The following is a 23,217-nucleotide window of genomic DNA, read 5'->3' as shown; positions in this document are numbered from 1 at the left end:
TACAAGCTCCTGGTAGGTGGAAAGAACAGGAAAGGGGACCGATGGGTGAACACAGACCACTGAACACTTATGCTGGCTTTCAAGTAATGACAGCACTCTTATCCTCTTTCACATTAATAATTCATTAGAAGTTTGCTGTTGAATTTCTGTGGATTCAGTAATCTACATATGCAGTTTGATCAGCTTTTTCTTGTGTTGATAATCGTTGCCATATTCTTAAGAGTTCAGAGCACACCAAGTAAATTTACAATCTATTACCCAAATAGTCTTTTAAATACTGCTCTTTAAAATACATAAATCTCTTCATCTGGTGAAACTACAAATGCATTTCAGAACACCTTTTGTGCCATTTTAGTGGTTACTAGAAGTTTAAAAATAATTTTTTTTCTCAAATTTTTAAACTAGAATTTGAACTTAGGTGTAGCATTGACAGGAGTTCAGGCAAAATCCTAAGTACCAAGAATACTAAGATCATCAATAGTTGGAATTAAGGAAAGTTGCTTTTGTTAAAATGTAACACTTGCCTTAAAAAAAAGGGTAGACTATATCTCTGAAATTCTCAGTTTTTCTTTGTAGACTCTTAAAATGGTTTGGGTTGGAAATCTTAAAGTTCCAAACCATCTGCCACAGGCAGGGAATCTTGCACCGTACTGGGTTACTTGGAGCCCCACCCAGCTGAGCCTTGAGGCTGTATCTCTTTTTGCCAGGTGTAATTTGCAAAGCTTTACTTGCCTAGTGAATTTTCAGGTTCAGAATGCAGTACTTTAGTGTAGGACTTGTTTTTGTTTGCTAGTCAGAATGTGTGACATAGTTTTGAGATTAATTTCAGTATTCAGAAGAAATAACAAAGTGTTGTATTTTTTTCTGATTCATTCCTTCCTTCTCTCTCTGATCTTTCATACTGGGTGATACTCAGTCATGCATTCAGTGCTTAGAATTAAATACAGAGGTGAGCAAACATTGGCATTGTCATAGTTCCTCTCTTTCTGTTTTATTGTTCTGTGAAATGGAAAGTAAAGAGTCTTGTTTATATAATCTATACAAACTGATTTCTCTTCTATGCAACACCTGCTAATTTCAGCACTGTAAATGAAGCCTGACCTGTTTAATGGAGATGTCTTTGCTATGTGCCTGGTAGTTATGGAAAGATGAATTTGCTAGATTGATTTAAAAGATTAAATGGAATTTCTGTTGAAATTATGCTTTGTTTTTTTTTCCAGATGTAATGCAGCACACAGCAGTTCACAAGAAACATAATGGAAAAAGTCCTGTTGCCAAGTAAGTACTAGGGTGTAATGTGACCATGTTACATGTCTGAACTTCCATTTGTTGGTGCTTTGAGAGTATGTGTCCTTCTAGATTAATGCTTCTTTGTGGAGCTTTTGTTTGTTTGTGTTTGGCTGTTCTGGTCTTATTTTTACAATTTAGGAGGTTGTTACTAACATCTGAACTATTAAAAAAATAGTTCAGAAGACTCTGCTTCTAAATCTGTAGGTCTAGGTCATTTGGATAGCTCTTCTTTCCCAAATTTTGTGGATCTTCACAATTTGAATGGATGTTTGATTTATGTTTATAAGATATGCCATAATTTGTATGGCATGTATCTTTCCTATGTGCACATACCCCCATGCTTGTACTGAAAATTTCCAGTGCTATTGATTTGAAGGCTAGGAAACCTCAAAGAGGAGCTTATAGGAAAAGGCAGCCCATTCTTGCCCTTGCTTACTGGCAGATGCACACACACCTCTCTGGTTTGTGTCCATTGTAAGTGGAAGCAGTTCCTAACCATATTAGTTTATATATGCCTTCAGATTCCTGAAGTATCTAATGTGAATTCAGTCATTAAAGTATTTTGATTAAAGACTTCAGGTATGTTTGCACATAGTTGTGCATAATTCAACTAAATCAAGGGAAATTAATGGATACAGAATTTATTGTGATTTACAATTTTGTTCAGTGTTAATTTGCCTGTAAAAGGTATTTTTCTTGTACTGAAAGTTTACCTGGAATTCCAATAATTAGATATAAACATAGCACAGAACAGTGTTGGTTAACGTCTAGAGATCTTTACCAGACAAAATTCTTGTGAACTCACCACAAGACAACTTATTGCTTTTTGTCTGTTTTGGTTTTAAACTGTCCTACTTTCAGCTTATATTTCCTCAAGAAGAAAGTGTAAACTTGACAAAATCTGTGATTATAACGGTGGATATACAGTCTACTACAAATTTATCAGATCAGGATCCAAATTTACTAGCTTATGGTTATTCATAAAGAAATTGTCTTTTTTTTTAGTCATTGTATAATGAATTACACTAAGGCTGACCATGGTTTAGGATCTGTCTTTCAGGTAGGAAGAGAGGGACAGACATTTCCACAAAGTTCTGAGAAAGAAACTTCTTTAGCTAACTATTATTTTCTGTTTATCTAAGAGGGGGAAATATATGTACTCCTTGACTGCTAGAGGTCTGTTAGGCCTTTCCTGTTTGGTTAGGTGTCTGTCTCCTTAAAATCTATGCCTTTTGTTTATGGGTTTGTAAAAAAATGGCACTGAATGGAGCTTTTCTGTTATAAATATGCATAATGCTGTTTAGAGTCACAAGCAGTTAATCTCAAATAGCATTGGTACATTGTGCATCTCTCTGCCTCTTGTTTTCTTTCAGTATTGCAGCCTTATTCTTGAAAAGTTGAAAAATTTACTGGTAGCAATGAGATCACACATAGAAAACAAAAACTTTAGTAATGTTACAGTTTCCATGAAATGACTGCAAATTTGGCAGTGAAACCATTCACCTCCACTTGGCAGAAGTTTCTAAAGTGACCTTACTTCTGCCTTTGCAATCAGGGGTTTATGTCTGTCTTTTGGGACCTTGGGTTCTTGCCATTTTCTTAATTTTTTTAAAAAATATTCTATTGTGTATCTTTTAAGTAGTTTGAGTCCTTACTCACAGAGATATTTGGTAGGTAGCTACTGGAATTTGATGATGTCTTGTGCTTTCCAGTGAGCTGGATTTCTGCCATCATGGAGCTGAGTAACATTTCATATTGCTTAACTTTTGTGAAGCAGCTTGCCAGCAGCCCTGAATTAAAAGGCACTTTCAATTATCAGCATAAGTATTTAAATAAGAATTTTAAAGTATTAACTCCTTTTTTCTTTTTTTCTTTTGCATCCAACCTGCAGTAAGGCATAATTTTGTATGAGATATGAAAAGGTTACAGGTCCTTGTGCCTTACTGACTCTGTCAGGACCCTGACTAGTTTCCAGCAGCTTTAGCTGACCAGTGGTCTCAGACCTAGTTCAATATTTCTTCTGACTGGCTGCTGTAGAGCAGAGCTTCAGTGGAAATCACTATAAAGTCCAAAGTAAATGCCAAATGTAACTCCCCTCTCCCAGCACTACTCAAAACTAGCATTCCTGGAGGTAAAAATGCAAAGCAAGATGACCATTTCAAAACTGAAACAAACACAGCTGCAGTATGATCTGTAGTAACTGTGTCTCCATTCTTTAAATAGCTCATGAATTCTGAAACAGAGTTTAAAAAGTAATTCCAGCTTTGTCATTAATGATAAGGAAGAAAGAAGATGAATTCAGACTACATTTCTGTCTGGAAAATTGCCACAAGTCTGGTATGAAAATAGCAAAGTTTTTGTGTTATAGAAATATCCAAGGAAACTCTGCCCTCAATTACTGTTTTCTACAAATTCTGTTGTTCTGAATTTTACATCAAATTATAGTAGACAAATGAAAAAAGAACTCCAGTTATGATCAGATCATAACTTTGGAGCACAAGAACTGCTGTAATTTACATCTTTCAAACCTCTTGAAAATTCCTAGGGTTTTCTGAAAGCAAAATTTCCCAACATGATGCAAAATATGTATGTTGGTAAGACAAGCCCGCAAGTTTGTTCACATCAGCATAACTTTTGGGGCTTTTTTTTTTCTTTTCAGCAGCACTAGCAGTGCGAAATGTTCTTCACTGGATAGCCTTAACATTCAGCACTCGGAGCAGAATGGGGTAGTGGACTGGAGGAGAAAAAGCTGTATTGTCCAGCAGCACCCAGAGCACTGTACTAACCTACTTGACCAGGTGTGTTGCTGTTTATTCTTTAAAACCATATTCCGAGAAACTTGAGAAGATTGTCCACTACACGTGATGAGATTTAGCTTTAGAAGATGACAAGTGCTCCTGATATTGTACAAAATAAGTGTTGAAGTTGCTACTGACTTACCTTGATTAGAAAACCCTTCATAATTCCTTACCACACTCTCAGAAAGCTGAATATTTTGTTTATGAATTGGTAAATAAAATTCCCCAGGAGAATGTAAGTAATCAGAAAAGTCTAATGTTAATTTCTGATCAGGCACTTTCCTATTACTGTAGCATTGTCATTAGAGAGGATTCCAGAATGCCTGGGCAGTTTCTGTTATTGCAAGGAACAAACTAGAAACAGTATTGGTAGCTAAACTGTATTAATGCTACAGTAGGTACAACAGGTTAAACATATTCTTTCTGTCTTGCCTGCATTATTTAAGTAATAATCTTTGAAAAAAGTTAATAGATCGATACATATACACTTTTTCTGGGATTTGTGTCTCTTCAATGCTCAATCTCATTATGACTATAGGTAAGCAGAATAATTATTTATAAATAAAATTATGTACTACTGATTTGGGGGAAGGAAGCTTGCTCACTGCTTATATATGAAAAACACTGAATGTTTGAATTGTTTGATATTGCTCTCATTTATGTTTGGAATTTGGCTATTGATTGTTATGTGTGGAATAGCAAGCCAAACAAAAATAGTTTCCTTTTTTGACAAAGCAGGATAGTGAATTGAGGTTGGCTTCTAAACATGAAATGGTAGGCTGCATCAAAGTTTGAAATACTGCAAATTTGAAGCAAGAAAAAGGTTAATTTACTAAAGCAAAGGAAAAGCTATTTAAAGGAAGTCCAAATACAGTGATTTGGACAGAGATTATTTCAGAATTTTCATAAATTTTACTTCCTTGCCAAATATGAGTTGTTAATGACAGTTATTGATAGCATACTTTAAGAATTGTTTTTTCTTATGTGCTTGTGTGCTGTATTCTAGAGTTCAGTTTAGCAGCTTAAACCTCCAGTTTAAGGCTAGGTACCTGCTTGTCACTATGTAGAAATAATTTGTCACATGTATTTCCCTCACCCAACTATCAAATAATTCCATTTATAACAACAAATTGTATAGCTCCTTATGCTTGGTGGTCGGCCTTTTTAGCAGGTATGTGATGAAACACATTTGTTTTTATCCTCTGGAGGAAGAACAGCATGCAAACACTAATTTGATTGATATCTCTGGCATACTTGCAAGCAGTAATTTACTGAATGTTTTGCTGATTCTCGTGTAAACACAAGACATGACACATTATTTTATAGGCTCAGATGCGCTGAACAAGTGGTTCTTTGAGTGGTTATAGCACCCGTGAGCCCACTACTCTTGGACTTGTGGACCTGTCAGTCTAGAAGAGGTGTTGTCTTGGATTTCATAATTGTTTGACTGGTGTCTTTCTATTTTCTGCCTAGCACACAGTGGAAAAACGAAGTCTGTCTGCAGTAAGCAAGAAGAAAGGAAAGCCACAGCTGGAAAAGTAGGTTTCTAATGTAACTGGTAATCCAGAAATGGAGTATAATGCATTCACTCTGATAAACAGTGTCTGCAGTCAATTAGGTGCTTTCATTTGCTGTGCTGGCACAAGAGCTGGCATGGTGTGAGGCAAGGCTGCATAAAAATCCTTATTTTATATTCTATAAAGAAGTAACTTGAAAAATAGAATTTTAAGTGAATGCATTAATTTCTCAAAATAGCGCCTGGCATTTAATAAAAAGATGAAGGAGTGGAAGTATATTCTTAACCATATTGCCTTTTCCCCTTTATATTTATTTGAAACTCAAAAGATGTTAAGCTGTCCAGAATATACTGAAAATCAAATGAGGGTTGACAGTAACCTTTAACATTATGAAGTGGGTGATAACTGGCTGAAATGTCTTAATGAACATAATTTGCACATCAGAGGGCTTCCGAACTTCCTGCAGGCTACACAGCTCTACACTGCCAGAAGTGAAAGCACTTTGACCCTTACGTACTTCGAATCTTACGTACTACTCTGCCTACTTCCAAGTTTCCAGATACTATTATTCTAGACTGGTGTAGGGCTGCATTACACACATCAGCTTTCAAAAATGACTTTACTGTTTGCTGCACCTATTCCTTTTCAGTATCTTTTCTTATATAGATATTCATTCATAGTGTTTAGTAATGCTGCTTGTAGCTTAATTCCTGGTATATTGCACCAGCAGCCTCCATTTAATTTTTTATTATTTGTTGTTATATCTATTAAATACACATTTCTGGCCTGGAGTCACTGCCTTTGTTTCCAGTGTCATTCCATGTTCATTCATGGTTGTTATTTGTACTCATGCATTTGCAAAAAAGCCATGAAATTATTTACACAGGGACAAAGCAAAGAAAACTGACTGCAGGTTGACTAACAGGAGCAATGGAGTTCGAGTTGCAGCATCGCAGCACATCCGTACTGGGACAGCAAAAGGTAAGGTGCTTTTTCCAAAGCTGTTAGTAAGAAACAGAACTTGCAGCTGATTTATTTGAGGCCTTCTGTAAAGGGGAAAGCACAAGTCTGAAAAATGTTCTGGTGTAAGTTGGTATATTGGCAGCCTAATTTGTGCTCTGACTTGCTGTGTAGAACGCACTAGACTCAGTCTTCTGTATCCAATTGCTTGGAGTGTGTCTCTTCATGCATAGGTGGCAAAATACTTGTCAAGTCTGCATAAGTCAGCTGATGGGGTGAAGTAATTGCAGAAACAGCTACTGTTGGGCTACTTCCATATGAAATTCAGCAGTCTGAGTGTGTGGACATGGAGCATCTTGCCATTAGTGTGCTCTTTGTAGCCTACTAGTTTGTCCATCTGTTGCGCAATGGCCCACAAGAAACCTGTCTAAAACCTATGGTGTGAACCATTGATGAACTGTAGTGTTTATATCAGGTGACCACTGAGCTACCACACAGAACTCTGTATGCTGCCCTAGCAGGGTCATCAGTTTAGAGTAATCCTAAATGGAGTGTCTAGGCCAGGACTTGTGTACATCAGTCAGTTGTAAGAAAAACTTATATTTGTGTTCCTTTAGTAAACTGAGTCTTCAAGCTTTATTACAAATTTCTGTAGTCTGTGCTAGTCATTGACTTCGCCATCTTGATGTTTTCTAAATTCCCGCTATCAGTTGTGACCTTGCCTGTCTTACATGTAGTTCTTGTGACGGAAGGTTGACAAAGAGTTCGCCTTTTTTTACGCCACCTAATTGGCCTAAGTGTTGAAAAGGACTCTTAAAAGTGCCTTGTCTTTCTGTTGCTTCCATTTGTGATACAATCTTGATTAAGCTTTCCATCTTTTTTCTCACTGCTTCTCACCTTGGAGAGTTCCAGCTAGGTCCAGTTCAGAATTATTGCTGTGTTTTATGGGCAGGTGTTTTTACCTTTTACAAACAGCTTTGAGTAAAACTTCTAAGAACTCACTGTTCACAAACTTAGCAAGACTAGAACCATTTTGGAAAGCTATAGTTAAGGGCCGTTAAATAGAAAACATTACAGCAGAGCTGTGCTGCATGCATTTCTGATTGATTACTGTTTTTGTTGTCAGGCAAAACGCACTGAGTTTTATGAACTGACAATGACTTTAGGAGGTGATGCAGTGGTGGGTAAGGGGAGACCTTATCAGTCTGTACAGCCACCTCAAAGGAAGCTGTAGCCAGGTGGGGATCAGTCTCTTCTCCCAGGCAAACAGCAACAGGACAAGAGGACACAGACCTAAGCTGTGCCAGGGGTAGTTTAGGCTAGACATTAGAAAAAAATGAATCACAGAAAGAATGACAGGGCATTGGAATGGGCTGCCCAGGGAAGTGGTGGAAAGGTGAAAACCATCCTTGGATGTGTTTTGAAAAAGACTGGATATGTGGCATTTGGTATCATGGTTTAGATGGTGTTAGGCATAGGTTGCACTTGATGATCTCAGAAGTATTTTCCAAACCAGCTGATTTTCTGATTCTGCAAAGTTAGTAGGGAATGCTTTTCCATAGGAGTTCTGTTTGCTCACTGCCCACCACTCTACAGATGTGAGACTGCCTCCTGTGAAATGGTTGGCCGGTTCAAAAAGAAGCTGTAACCTACAGAGGCTGTTAGCCATTGAATCCTGCTCAAAGACAAGCTTTCAACCCACATATAAACATCAAACTGTCTTTTGAGATACTTATTGGAGAAATAGTCTATGGGGAAAAATAACAATCTGAATCTCTGCCTAGGTTTATATATCCAGGCTTCGTTTGAAATGCCCTATTTTGAGTCTGTAATTCTTAACTACATCATGTTTTCTTTCATTTTTAACTCCCTATTTTGAGCTTGTCTGAAGCATTAGTTAGTTACAATAGTAACTTTTAAGACTGGATACTTTGTGATTATCACTTTACACTCTAGGTCTTAGTGATCCCTGGTTCACACTGAGGCTCCAGTTTATATTAGATGCTCAAAGTACTTCTTAAAATAATTTAAGCAATTATGGGTTTAATACAGGAAATTATTTCAAGAACTGAAGCATTAAGGCAACTTTTTGGTGAGCCATCCCAACCTGTTAAACTTCCGGTAGCAATAAAAAATGGAGGAAAATTATTTTATTTATAAATTATTATAATAATTAGTGGTCTAATTTTTGTCCTGAGGTTTTGCTAACCAAGGTTTTGTGGGCTGGGGTTTCCAGCTTGTGTTTGTCATAGATTCTGAGAGAGGGTGCGTTTGTCATTTTTCTTCCCCTCTGAGGCTGTACTTGAAAGCCAAACCATAGTAGCTACCCACCCTGAAAGGTGGTTTCCAGCAAAAGTGTGTCCCATGATCCATTCAGAATTTAGAAAACAGTTAACCACTTTTTCAGTTCACCTCTTTTTCTTTAAACAGGATTTGTTGATAGAGTTTGGTTAAAGCCTGTTCTAGAAGAGTGAGTTGTGAAGTGGTGCATTGTTTTGCTGTGTCCTGCTGAGTTAGCTTCCTGCCTGTGCTGGTGTCACTGAGGAGTGCTGCGGCTCTGCCAGTGGAAATGCTGGATCGCTACTGTTCAGAGGAAATCAGTGTTGTACTGCAGTCCAGCATAAACATCACAGGAATCATTCAGGATCATCATTCTTTTCACTGCTATGCATAAATACCAATTTTCAGTATCATCTTTTTTAACACCAAGGATTCACTCATCACAAATTTAGGGAAGAGACCAGTCCTGAGTGCTGGGAACGGAAGTGATAGGAATACAGGGGACAGATGCAATTAAGTAGAAACAGGCAAAAATCTCAACTAGTGGGAAATGTGAGAAAACCAAAATAACCTCACTTCCATACACTGAGATCTGACAACTTTTATTTGTAGATCTGAATTTGGATGCTGGATCTGGTCATGATACGTGTGGAGAAACATCGTCTGAAAGTTACAGCTCTCCTTCTAGTCCACGACATGATGGGCGGGAAAGCTTTGATAGTGAAGAGGAAAAAGACAGAGGTTGTATTTATGGAGAGTGTGCATGAATGCCTTTATTCCCAGACTAATCTCTTTATTGCATTTATTTTAGTTCATATTTTAGTTTGATTAGGTACTTTGTTTTCTGAACTAGCCACAGAATACATTTTTCTTTGTGGATTTCATGACTGGGCATTTTGAGGGCTTCTAGCACTGTTTTAATACCACTGAGTTCTAGGTTACTAAACATACGTCATAATTGTTTGGCCTCCGTGATATAGCTCTCTTGAGAAATTTCCACAGTACAATAATGTGGAAAACTTTGGCCTGAAAGGGGCTGGGTTTGTATGAAATTATGGGTGGCATGTCCAGGAGCTCCATCTTTTTGTACTGACAATTTGCCACTCCTTCCAAATTTAAATAATCTCTGTTAATATCTTTCTAGACAGATGCAAATTCCTAATTCATTCTGTGTCCTACTCTTTACATTTGCAGATGTGCACGAGTCAAAGATACAGTAGCTAGTTGGGCAGGGAGATATAGACAAGTCATGAAGATGGACCTAGCTTAATTTGGATGAATGAGAAGAATCTCGAAGTTGTCACAGTTTGGGAAGACATAACTATCATTCATGTCATCAAATTTGATAGGTCTTATATGGGTAAATGGATCCAGGGCATGATTCTCTGTTGCTTGAGGTTCATTCTTGTGACTGACAAATGCTTTTGTCCCCACAGATACAGACAGCAATTCTGAGGACTCTGGGAATCAAAATACAACCAGGTTTACAGGCTACAGTGCTGTCAGTTCATCAAATACGAACAAATCATCTGCTCAGATCTCTTCAGTGAATAATGAAAATGGGAGCCTTTCAGAAGATCCTTTGAATGCAAAGTTTCAACATATTTCCTTCATGCCTGCCTTACACTGTGTGATGCACAGCGCTGCCCAAAAGCCTGAAGCAGTTGTCCCGCCACCCATATCTGCAGATGGTAAAACCATGGGAATGCTGGTTACCGCACCTGTCGCTGTCTCGCCGGTGAGAGAGGCTGCGAATTCCCCTCCTGCGGGAATGGGCCCGGTGACCTCTGGTGACCCTGAGAAACGCCTTGAGCTCATGGCTTCCCCTTTGCCAGTCCCATCCTCTTTCCTTCCACATTCTGTCCAGCCTGGTAGCCCTGCTTTGCATTTGGCAATACATAGGTTGAAAATCCCCTCTCCACAGGGATCATCAGAAAGTTGCACAGTTAATGGACCACAGCAGCCGACAGGAAACTTAAGTATTGGATCACCAAATACTGCCTTTATCCCAGTCCACAATCCAGGTAGTTTCCCAGGATCCCCAGTTCCTACTACAGATCCCATCACAAAACCTGCATCCCAGGTGGTAGGACTGAATCAAATGGTGCCTCACATTGAGGGAAACCCAGGAGCAATCCCTCAGCCTGCCAATCTCAAGGTAGTTCTTCCAGCAGCTGGTCTCTCCACAGCAGCACCACCACCTCCACCAGCTTCGTATGCTTTGCCAGGCAGCCCTCACGCTACCAGCGTGTTGCCCAACCAGAATACAAACGTGCTGAGCACTGGAGCAACTTCCTCACCTCCTCAGTCCGCTGGCCTCGGTGTTGGTCAGGTCCAGTCCACTGTTCCTCCTGCAATCCCGACACACACGCCAGGCCCTGCCCCCAGCCCGAGCCCCGCTCTAACACACAGCACTGCACAGAGTGACAGCACATCCTACATAAACGCTGTTGGGAATAATAACACTAACGGGACAATGTTACCTCCGCAGCAGCTGGGATCTGGCCCTTGTGGTTCTTGTGGACGTAGGTGTAGCTGTGGGACCAATGGCAGCCTTCAGATTAATAGCTATTTTTATCATAACCCACTTCATGGACAAGTCTACAGAGTTCCATCTTTCTTCACTCTGCCATCACTTTGCAATGGCAGCTACCTCAACCAAGCACATCAAAGCAATGGAACACAACTTCCGTTCTTCCTGCCTCAGTCTCCGTATGCAAACGGGCTTATGCATGACCCAGTGATGGGAAGCCAAGCCAACTATGGTATGCAGCAGATGGCAGGATTTGGGAGGTTCTATCCTGTATATCCAGCACCTAACGTAGTTGCCAACACGAATGGGTCGGGACCCAAGAAGAATGGGAACGTTTCATGTTACAATTGTGGTGTAAGTGGACACTATGCGCAGGACTGTAAGCAGTCATCCATGGAGGCCAGTCAACAAGGTAATCATGATAACTCCCAGAGGACTTGCTTTTGAGTTTGGTAGTTTCTCTTTACCTTTCTGAATGTGCTGTTTCTGGTCTTGCAGAAAGGTGTGCGTGTGTATGTTTCGTGTAAATGGTTGTGCACTAGTGACCTGCTCTAAAACTGCAAAGTATCCTATCTCTGCCTGAAAATCTTGTAGAACAGTGCGAGGGAACGGGGCTCACAGTGTGAAGTTAAAAATGGGTTCAGAGCTGGAAAGTAAAATGATACCAGTCCTAAATTGTCATTGTTTTTTCACTGGTTTGGTTTTGGCATTATGTCGAGACTTGCATGTTGTTTCAATTTTCCCATTCCCATTCAATGGGGTGCTTTTTGAGGGAATTCATTGGCAAAAAGAAATCAATTGTTGTTTATGATATGACCTTGAATTCCTTAAACTTCTGAGAATTGAAAGAAAAACCAATAGACTGGCCATTTGATATTTAGCATTTTTTAGGGCTTACCTTTGCACAATCAGCCATCCTTCTGTGCCCCGTCATGCAATACGTTTAACTTTTCGGACAAGTTGCAGCAAAAAGGCAGAAACTGGTTGGAGCTAAATATAAAAGGAATAGCTCCCATTTCTCTCTCCGTCCAGAAGAATGGGGAAAATGCAGGGTTTGCATCAAGCACAATATATTTTTGATTCTTGCCCTTGTTCCCATTCTGACTTTAGTAGTTTGATTGGACCGGAACAGGAAAGATGAACCTTGAGGGGACCATCTTTTCATTTTTCCAGTAGAGCTCAAGTACTATATCTACACTCTATCTTTTTTTAAAACTTACAGTTCTAGCAAGAGGATGAAAGAAAATAGGATAAAGCTGAGGACCTACTTTAAAAGGACTGGAGGATGATAGTGCCTTTTGAAGAGCATGTCCATTTTGATACCTTGTAGTGGTTTTGTAATCCATTTTAATTGTGAGCAGTGACTTAGTAGTTCTCTTTCCTGTTTTAGGCACTTACAGACTGAGATACGCACCTCCCCCTCCCCCTTCCAATGATACCTTGGATTCTGCAGACTGAAACAAGTAAACATTGCCTACTTAAAGTGAAGCTTGGGAAATTGGGGGAAGGTGTGTGTGGGAGGGGGAGGTTGGTCTTGTGTTTTGGGACATTCCCGGTTTTATATTCTTTTGGAATTTTTCATTGCTTTTGCACCTCTGTTCCGTACAAAAGAAGAAGGCTGAGTCCCTGGTCTCCTCCTGGTTCTACAAGAGGCTTGCGTAATGCATGTAATTCACACACACAGCCAAACAATCAGACAGAGCATTCGAACCATGCTTTTGCACTGAAGACTTGAGACATGTGCAATGTTTACTGCAGTTTTAAAAAAATTCCTCTGACCTCTGACATCACTGGTGGAGCAGTCACATGGTGAAAGAAGAAACTTGGTCATGTTCCCCACCACAATCTTCTTCCCTCCCTCCCTGTTCCCCTTATGCTGCTGTTTTCTTTACTTTCCTTGGTTGTCCACATGGATTCATTGGACTTACATGAGTGTTTAGCAGTTCATACAGACCCTGCCCGTACTCTAAATTTAATGCTCATGAATTGAGAGGAGATGTTCAAACATCCTATTAGCAGAGTCCAAAGGAAAACATGACAGTGTATGTGTACTATACCTGATAATAATACTGATCCGCAGCACTCGAGGGGCCCAAACAAATGAAAATACATAGAGCAGGAAGGGGCTGAAACTGTGTGGACTGGAACAAATTTAGAACAATGAACGAGCTTAAATTGACAGATTTTTCTTCCCTTGTAGCTTTTTAGCCTGTATGTTCAGCAACAAAGGTGAAAAAATGGTATGAATGTTGTACTCAGTGTGTTTGCATTTGTAATGAAAGTTGACAGCATTTTTTCCTTTTTTAAAGCTATTCTACATCGTGTCAACACAGAATGAACATTACTTGATTGAATATTTTTTTCCTAAACTATTACAGTGTTGCATTGTACTTAGAATGTAAATGTTTTATTTCAAACTGAACAAAAGCTATGGTTTTCTACAAAATAGTCAGGTATTAGTATTAGAACCTGTCTACCAAATAGGAAAGTCACTATTTTATAACAATTTACCACTATGCGTAATTACGGTATAATGTGAAAGACTGAAATGAGTGTTAAGATGGTATTAAACATGTCAGTATCATGAGTAAGTAAGTTTAATGCTGCTGTATTTTTTATTTTATTTTTAAAAGCCAATATATGTACTAAATTGCTTCCAGGTAATATTTGATTTCCTAAAGTGCACTGAGGTTATCTGGAAGACTAGTGTGTTTTTTGACTGCTGCATTCAACACCGATGAACAACTACCACTGTATATCCATAAGGTTTGGCATTCCTCACAGTTCATGGCAGAAATGTTTTTTTCTTAAAATCAGACCCAGTGTCCAGTAGAGGGATGAAATAAAAATCAATCTTTGGTTCAGCTGTCTAATAAATTGCTAAACAAACAAAAAACTTGAAGAAAAAAAAAGCTTGATTACTACATTTCTTCATAGATAGCATTTATATTTATAGCACCAGTGTACATTTTGAAACTTTTTTCTTGGAGGGGGGGGGAAGGGGAGGGAGGTAGATGAAAGCTTTAATTTAAAAAAAAAAAAAAAGTTTAAGTAGTAAATGAAAATTATTTTGATTAAAATTTTTATTTGATCTGGGTATTTTTGGACCACTTGAAATGATTGAACTGTGTTTGAGTTGAAGTGAGGGTGTTAAACCACCAATGGACTTGTATTGTGAATTACCTGCCAGTTGTACTTTATGGAACTTATTTTATGATTTAAAATACTGTACTGTAAATAGGAGGTATGTTACCTTCTCTTTATTTGTATGTTTACCATATACTTTGATATTTGAAATGTACTGGAAAGGTCACTTATATTTCTAGAAGAGATTGGATTTTATGCAACCTTTTTCCTTGAATTAACAGCAATAAAAAAAAAGAAAAAAAAGTACCTGTGTGAGTGTATTGTCCTTTATCACCGAGAACGATGAATCACTGCTGCTGGGTGTAGGGATGGGATGATGGAGGTTTTGGCAAGCTACCATTTTGGGTGGAATTTGTCACTTTTGGACAAAGCCAAGAGTATTTGACTTAACTGACGTCAGTCTTGTGTCTGAAGTCAAGATATTATATCTTGATTTAAACTTCTTTAAGATATAGGAAATCTCCTGGTTAGAAACAGGTTGCCCTTGTGTGACAGGCCTAGGACTTGGACCTCATCCCTTTCAGATCAGATAAGCCTATCCTAACCTGATGGCTCCTGGATTTGGGCTAAAATCCAGGTTAAATGTGCTTTTTTGTTGTTGTTTTACTGCATGCAAATAATGTGAGTCCTAGTCCTGTAGTGAAAAAAAAAAAGTGAGACCTTTAGTGAAAAGTGAGATCTGTAGTGAAAAGAAAGTGAGATCTTCTATTTCTAAAATAAATGGAAGGGTGCCAGGAGTTGCCAGGAGTAGGAAAGAAGCTTGGAAAAATTTGCCTGATCAGGGCAGTGGAAGGGTCTGCTAGGAATGCAGTGTCTGGATGTGCTCAGGTTGTGCTTAGGAAGAGAAGAGTACTGAGGACTCTGATCTCACTCTGCTGTAAGGAGAACTTCTAATTCCTACTACTTGGCTGCAGTTTATCCATGGAGCCAAGTCCCACAGACCACCTTGGATTTTTATCCTCGATTTTTTTATCCCCTTGGATTTTTTTATTCCAGAACAACCTACTTCTGGAGATACCAGTGCAGGTGATGAGGAGGCTGAAAGTTGCCCATAACCCCAACCTTCCTGGCAATTCCTATAAATCACAGTGGGGTATTGACCCCAGGAGTCACACAGACACCATCACACAGTTTCCATTACTGCAAGTGGCCCATGTTCCTTCCCTGGACTCCAGGGAGCACAAATACCTGTCCAAGGAGTTTGTAAAAGGTGATACTACTCTGAAAATGCCATCTCCTGCTTTCAGTGCCATCTTGAGTTGCTGGTACACTCCTTTGTCTCCATACTGCAAGCAGCCCTGCCTTTGACAGATCATGGCTGGACTCAACTCAGAAGTGTGAAAATACATTCCGTGTGGCAGAGCAAACAGCAGAAACACCTCACACTTGTGGTGCTTGATTTGCTGGAGAGCTGACAGCACTCGTGCCTGACTGTCCTCTCTTCTCTGGCTGCAGCACTGCTGTCTGTGCAATCAGGTTTCACTCCAGCTGCAGCTGCAGAGATTCTCCGTCCCGCACAGTGGCTTGGAAGCTGCTGAATGCCCGAAAGATAAATGAGAAGACCCACTAGTTGGCTGGCCTGAGCAGCTATCCAGGCTGTCCAGGAGTCACTCCTGAGTACTGTGCTGCTCCTGGTTTGCAGTGCTGCTCTGGATTGGAACCATTTGGTCCCTAAAGCTGGAAGAAAAAAAATGAATAATGAGGCAGGCCTGGGGAGGATGGGAAGGAGGGAGCACAAGGGAGTGTGATGATGCCCCTTGCTGTGGCTGAACGGATGGCCTCATTTTCCCAGCTGAGTGACCTTTGGATGGTGGGGATGGCCTAGTGTCTGGGTCTTGACTTAGCTGGTACTGCTGGAGAGGTGAAGGAGCAGAGCATCTCTGTGTTCTGCCAAGGCAGAGGGAGAAGTAAAAAGGTGGGGAAAGGTACATTGAGAACTGCAGAACTTGGCCAGTGCCAAGCTACTTCAGTTTTAGAGAGATGGAAGTACTCTTGTAGTTTGTTTCAGCTTTGCTCATGGTGTGAGCCTCTGGAGGTGTGCTGGACTGGGCCTCCTGAGGCTGCTCTCCTGAAATAAGTTTGCCTAAATTCTGCACACAGGAAAAACAGAGTTTCCTGCTCAGGGCTGGTGACTGCAGCTGCTGGAATCGGGCACAATAGATATAATGGCCACATGGACTGCCCTTGTGCTTGGGGGAAAGAAGAGGGGTCCTAAAGGTGCAGTTGTGTGTTTATACTACAGCTCAAGTGCTGTCTCAGTTTTGTGGAACCAACATATAGCCCTGTGCTCCTCACGTGAGGGAGGAAGAAAAAGCACATCTTAGAGCTGGAGCACTTTGCCTCTCTGCCCATGGCTGCATTCCTCGACCACTGATCTGAGTAGAGAAGCAGGGTTCTCATTTTGGACCAGCTTTTGAGCTGACAGCAGCAGACAGAGCCAAATTAAACTGTGCATGTGGTAGATTAGAGATCAGAATGTATGAACACCTGTATTTGGTCCAGCTGAAAGGCCACCTATGCCTGCAGCCTCTCCCCAGCACTGATCAGTAGCAGATATTTCAGAATAAAGTACTTCTAATACAAAGAAGAGAAGGACTAGTGATGATTATTGCAAACGTTGCTTAGCAAAATAACGTGTGTCAGATTCATCCTCACAATAGGTGGCAGCATAACTCCACCAGTGGAATATATGGGAACTTTTGAGGTACCACTTAAGATCACAGAAATCACAGAATTTTCCACATTGGAAGGGCTTCACAAGGATCGAGTCCAGCTCTTAAGTAATCAAACCCATAACCTTGGTATTATTGGCACCATATTTTAGCAACTGAGGTTATCTCAGATGCTTCAGTTTAATTTGGTTTCAGCATCCTCATGCCATCTAAGTAAGCTTTGCCTTGTGATCCTGTAATGCTCGTTTCTGCTGAGTTTTCTCATGTTTATGTATTTTCTCACACGATGAGCATACTATTGTTACCTCTCGAAAAAATAAGAATGGTAACTGTGTGGCCAGCAGGTTGAGGGAGGTGATTCTCCCCCTCTACTCTATGGTGAGATCCCAGCTGGAGTACTGTCCAGCTCTGGGTCAGCTCCCTAACTTAAAAAGGATGTGGACTTTGAGTCCAGAGAAGGTTCATGAAAAATTATTAGAGGGCTGGAGTGCCTCTCCTGTGAGGAAAAGCTGGAAAGCTGAGAGTGTTCAGCCTGGAGAAAAGAAGGCTCTGGAGAGACCTTATTGTGGCCTCTGATACTTCAAGGATGCCTAACCAGGAAGGTGGTTTTAAACTAAAAGGAGGATGGTTTAGAATAGGAAGAAATTCTTTACTCTCTGGGTCGTAAAACACTGGCATGGGATGCCCAGAGAGGAGGTAGGTGCCCCATCCCAGGAAACATTCAGAGTCAGGTTGGGTAGGGCTCTGAGCAGTCTGATCTAGTGGAAGGTGTTCCTACTCATGACAGAGAAGTTGGAATAGATGACCTTGAAAGGTCCCTGCCAACCCAAACCAGAGCTAGAATAGCCCAGGTGTCATAAGGAATATTGAAGACCCAGAGAATTGCAGCTGGATATGGAAGCTGTGTCTTAAGAACTATTGAGGATTAAAATTATTCTAGAATCTTGCATTCATACAATGAAAATTGCTTTCTGAGCACTCTGAAGGTTTGGGGGTATTTTTTGTTTGGCTGTTTTTTTTTTTTTTTTTTTTTTGTTTTTTTTTTTTTTTTTTTTTTTTTTTTTTTTTTTTTTCTGGGAGTAATTCCTGAGGCAGTCTGGTTATCTTTGAGGGTAATGTCTTACCTCTCTCTACTTAGCCTGAAGGTCCACAGATCAGACATTATCTGGAATATCTCATGCTCAGGAACAGTTTGCCCTTGAGACAGAACATAATAAAACTATTATTTTTAATATTGATATGTGTTCCCTGACTGGTGTACAGGGTCATTGTTACATGAATGAGTCAATAGCACAAGGTACAAAGGCAGAGGCTGAAAAAAGTGCTGAACTTGGAAAGCTGTATCTTAACCACTTGTGCATTTATCTTAGAACTTTCCTCTGATCTAAAATGTCCATTTTTACTGACTTTTAAAGTATGCTTTTATCCTGAGGCAGAGGATGTTGAGGAACTGCTTAGGAACTTCTTTAAAAAATATGGGATACATAATAAAATATAATTTATATAATCAAACATTACATTGAAATAGTCTTTTACATCATTTGTAGTTTGATGCCATTTCAACATCTTCAGATTTTTTTCTTGTTTTTACCAAAAATAAGATTTGAAACTGATGGCATGTCTAGGCTGAGTAAATATAATGTCATAAAAATAATTGTGTTGCTATCAGAATGCTCCTTTCCTTTCTTTAAAATGTTTTTTACAGGACATGCACATGCCTCAGCAAAAGAGCAGACAGCTTAGCAGTCTCAAGATTTCTGGATGAAAGCATCATGGGACTTATTTTAATTGCTCCTTTAAGACCAGACTGGCTCTGAGGTACATCTTGCCAAGGCCTCCTGGGTATTTCAAACCAGGCATGTAAATCCTGGCCTCTGTCAGTGTACAAAATAAAGATCACAGATGAAAAGAGCAGTAACATGAGGAGAGGAGAGCAGGGGAAAGCAACAGCAGCACCAAAAAAAATAGGAACAGGCATTGGGGAGAGACAATTTCCACACATCACTTGATTTCTTACCACAGCTCAGATCAATTTCATAGCACAGAACTTCAAAGAGCAACTGCATCAGTTTGGTACAAAACCAGCTGAATTCTGCATGTCACCACAGTGCAGATGGCCAGATGAGACACATGACAGAGGAGATGAGCCCTTCCAGCAGTCTGCACAGGGCTGAGCTATGTGGGCATGGGACAGACTAGAACAATACATTCAAAACCTTATGATGTGTTCATAATTGCTTTGGCTACACAGAGCTAGCTAAGACACTCAGAAGAGTGTTGTCTCCCTTTGATTTTTTTTTCCACTTCTCATTTATGTTTGCTGGGGTTTTTTTTCATCTCACTTTTGCCCTGGTTAGCCTTTCTAAGTCTCTTACCCATTTGTGCTAAAGCCATGCACATGATGAAGGTGGCAGAGACTGTAATGTTAGGGTTCATGGCTTAAACATTGTTATGAAGGACGTGGAGGGCTACTTGAAATGCTTTAATCTGTGATAGGGAATCTCCCAAATGATAGTACAACTTGCTAATTCAAAATAAAAATAACCAGTGCAAGAGGGTAGCTATCAGAGTCTGAGCCTGTGCCAGTGCCTGCCGTTGCAAATGCAGCTAAATGGGAGCTGGGACTTTGCACTGCACACTGAAAATACATTTTTCTTCCTTGCTGAGGAAGGATATCTCATTTCTAGCATGTTCTTAGTTGGAAGAGGCAAAGAACAGGATGTTAATTCAGAGTTAAACAGGAAAGCAAATGTGCTTGGATACTCTACAGCTAAAGCTTGATTCCCAAAGGCTGTCATGCCTCCAGCACCACTGGGGAGAGCAGCTGCCCTGAGGTGACAAAGCTGCCACTTTGTCCAAGCCAGAGATGTCTAGCCAAGCTGCTGGAGACTAACAGCAGCATTTTCCTAAGTTTAGTTCTTGACTGTGGAATATGATAATGCTTTTATTGCCATCTGTTGCCAGCAGGTTCCTAATGCTGGTGCCTGTGTGGGACTGCTGGTGGGCGGTGCTGTGCTTCACTGCCCAGGGCAGACTGGCAGGAGCAGGGCACTCATGCCCTGACCAGCACTCTGCCCTTGGGCTCAGCACGCAGGGACTGCTGCCCAAAACCTGGCAGGGAGCTTGAAGGAAGAGAATGCTGATGTGCCATTTCTGAAGCTTTTTCAGGCACCTGTGTGAGCCCTGTTTTCATTTGCACCAACAGCCCCATCAGCAAAGACAAGAGGAGCAGGAGGTGTTGAGGCCCCGTCAGCAGGGACCGCCCTGTGGCTTGCAGGATACATCTCAACCTGCATTTAGCTGGTGACCTGCCCTCACTTTCGGGCTCTTTCCAGAGCACCTGGGACGCCATCGGGCAGGAGGATGCCACCTCCTGGCCAGTGGCAGTGACATGCACAGCACTTGAGAGCAGGTTTTGACTTGCACAGGGGTGGGGGTGAGCATCCTGCGGGCAGAGGGGTGGGAGCTGTGATCAGGAGCCACCGGGGGACCACGACTGCTTGCTGGTGCTCCGTGCTACAGAAGCTTCATTTACAAACTTCATTTGTTTCTGGTTTTGGATCCATGTTAAAAGTACCTAGCCAGTGGTGTTGTTGCACACAAGTAGAGCCTGGGCTGGGATGCAGTAGGGTGAAGCCAGCCTAACATTTCCAATGGTGTGTAAAGGCAGAGCGTGGGCTCCTAGAAAGTTTAACCATTTATTTGGGCCCTTACTTTCTTAATTGCCAAACAATGCCTTCTTGATTAATGCCCTAAAGTTTCATCTTTCAGTGCACATCTTTAACCAGTTTTAGACAACTTCCATATTCAAAAGACTTTAGTGCTTCAGGCTTTCTCACTCAGAGGGAAGGCGATGGGAGCCCTCTCCCCTCCCCACTGGGTGTTGTCACTCACCCTGTATTTTTCAGCCTTTTTTTTTTGTTTGGAAATGTATCTAGTTTCCTTCTGAGCGCTTTAAAGCTCCTTACTTCAATGACAGACATGTGTAACACATTCCATATGCTCTCTTCCCTTTGGTCCACGAGCTCTTCCCGTCTGTCTCTGATGGAGGGACATGCCAGGCTCCTCCTGTTGCCACTTAAAAGCTGGGAAGCTCCCTTGGTTCTTTAATAAAATTAAACAAAATTAATTTTGCTTTAAACGCTCGCGCCGCACACAGCCTCGCTTTGCTCTGCTGAGGTGTTTGCATATTGTGCCGTACTGCTCCATTCATGCCAGGATATTATTTTTACAGCTGGCCGTGCATTTGATAGGGGGAAACGTGAGAGTTGAAAGGCGGCGGAGGGAGGGAGGGAGGGAGAGAAGGAAGCAGGGAGAGAAGGAGGGAGAGAAGGAGGGAGAGAAGGAGGGAGGGAGGGATGGGTGGCGGGGAGCCACGGCCGCTGCCTGCGCTGTCCCCGAGCGGGAGCTGCGCTGCACCGGCCGCTGTGCAAGCCGAGCTCCAGCAGGGCGGCTGCTCCACAAAGCAGAGGGGAGAACGAGCCAGAGCTGATACAAAATGCACGGCTGGGCCCTGGGGGCACCGATGGGCCTTAATGGGCCCGCCCAGCCTCCCCCGGGCCCAGCAGCCCCGGTTCAGCTCAGCCAGGGGCGCTGGTGCCGCCCGTGTGCCTCGGCCCGGCTCGGTGCTGGCCAGGCCTGCCCAGGTGGCTCCCAGGGCCGTGGTTTGGGTGCTTCCCTCTCCTGCTGCTCCTGCCCAGACCCTGGGGAGGTCCTTGGGCCTGCCCCATTGCTGCTCTTGGGGCTGGGGCAGTTCATGCACCTGTGTCCATCTGGGGCTGTGGGAAGGCTGGGGGCCCTCTCCCTCACGGGGCAGCCTCGCTGTCCTGCAGCCCCCTGGCAAGCATCTCCTCATCTCGGGTGAGGTCCCTTCTGCAAGGTGCTGTGTTAAAATCCCTCCCAGGCAAGTCATGGTTTCCTTCTTGCGGTCTTGGCTGTGGACTGAAAAAGAGAGGGTGGCAGATAAAGATGGAGGTCACCCAGATTGCAGAGGGCAGAACACACATGGGGAGAGGGAAGAAAAGCTTCAAAGACTCAGACTAAAATGTAGCTAATAGAGTCACTCAGTACTGTTTATTTAAGGCTGGTTCAGGTTCAAATCCAGTCCCAGGTACTCTGGAACTGATTTTGGTCACACAACAAATGGAGAGCCAAAGGAACCTGGCGCTGGTTGGGGCCCTCCAGTGAAGCCCACAGAGCTCTGCAGGCACACTCCCACATGAGTGTTTGTGCAGCAGTGAGGCCATCGAACTGTGCGGTGATGGATTTCACTGCTCACCTGAGACCTATTAAAATAAGGTATTACATCGTGTGCCTGAGGCAGCAGGAACAGGTGAAAGAGGGCAGATTTGGCATCAGACTGCAGTTGCCTTATCAAAGAAAGCAAAATAGAGTTCTCTAATTTACAGATACTGTAGTCTCAGCTAAAAACTCACTTGCCTGTGCTTGTTAGCACTCAGTGTCTAAAATGTCACTTTTCCCTCCTTGAGAAAAGGAGCAGCAATAATCCTGTGGTGCTGCCTCACAAATGTGAATGCAAATGCACTGAGTGGTGGTTTGTTTATTTCCAGAGACGTTCTAATCCTACAGGCTCCTTGTTGCCAGTCTAGGGCTTTGCCTGCCCTTTGTTTTATCTATGGAGAGCAGAGTGGTTCTGGCTGGGCTCTCACCAGTGGGGTGTGCAATAGCACCTGTGAGGAACAACCTGGGCTCAGCTGGGCACACTTATCCAAATGAAAAAGGTCATTTTCCCCTTCATCTCAGCTTCCATTGTGCTGCCTCTGTTGGGTCTCATTTAAGTTTTGGCCACAAGCCATACTGTGCTACCACTTCCCATGTTCTTGCTTCACTTCTCTCACAGTGAGGCAATGGGATCAGCCACAAAATCCCTGCTTCCAGGCCTGCTGCTGGGTGAGTTGGACAACACTTTCTCTTCCCTGCTTATGCCATTTTCCTGTGTTTTCCCTTAATTTCATCTCCTTGTGAGTCTCATATGCTGCTGTTTGTCTGCCTCGGTGTGT

At 41.7% G+C, this 23,217-nt stretch overlaps 1 protein-coding gene across 2 annotated transcripts in view; it reads left to right on the top strand.

The window, feature by feature from the left end:
* ZCCHC2 (zinc finger CCHC-type containing 2) overlaps window positions 1–14,768 on the top strand; it is a 44,147-nt gene extending 29,379 nt beyond the window's left edge. Inside the window, exons 8-14 of one of the 2 annotated variants that reach the window (XM_059471712.1) lie at window positions 1,221–1,278; window positions 3,953–4,088; window positions 5,562–5,626; window positions 6,492–6,586; window positions 9,458–9,586; window positions 10,282–11,790; window positions 12,769–14,768. In XM_059471712.1, coding sequence (XP_059327695.1) covers window positions 1,221–1,278; window positions 3,953–4,088; window positions 5,562–5,626; window positions 6,492–6,586; window positions 9,458–9,586; window positions 10,282–11,790; window positions 12,769–12,836 — 2,060 coding nt within the window. In that variant the 3' untranslated portion in view covers window positions 12,837–14,768. Of the gene's footprint in view, window positions 1–1,220; window positions 1,279–3,949; window positions 4,089–5,561; window positions 5,627–6,491; window positions 6,587–9,457; window positions 9,587–10,281; window positions 11,791–12,768 lie in introns of both variants that reach the window. The other variant, XM_059471704.1, reaches the window with a different exon arrangement.
* Window positions 14,769–23,217: the final 8,449 nt, after the last annotated feature.

The sequence above is a fragment of the Ammospiza nelsoni genome, chromosome 1 (genome assembly GCF_027579445.1).
Source record: "Ammospiza nelsoni isolate bAmmNel1 chromosome 1, bAmmNel1.pri, whole genome shotgun sequence".
NCBI classification, from domain to species: Eukaryota; Metazoa; Chordata; class Aves; order Passeriformes; family Passerellidae; genus Ammospiza; species Ammospiza nelsoni.
Note: the sequence above shows the minus strand (reverse complement) of the source record. Positions and strands in the feature narration are given on the sequence as shown.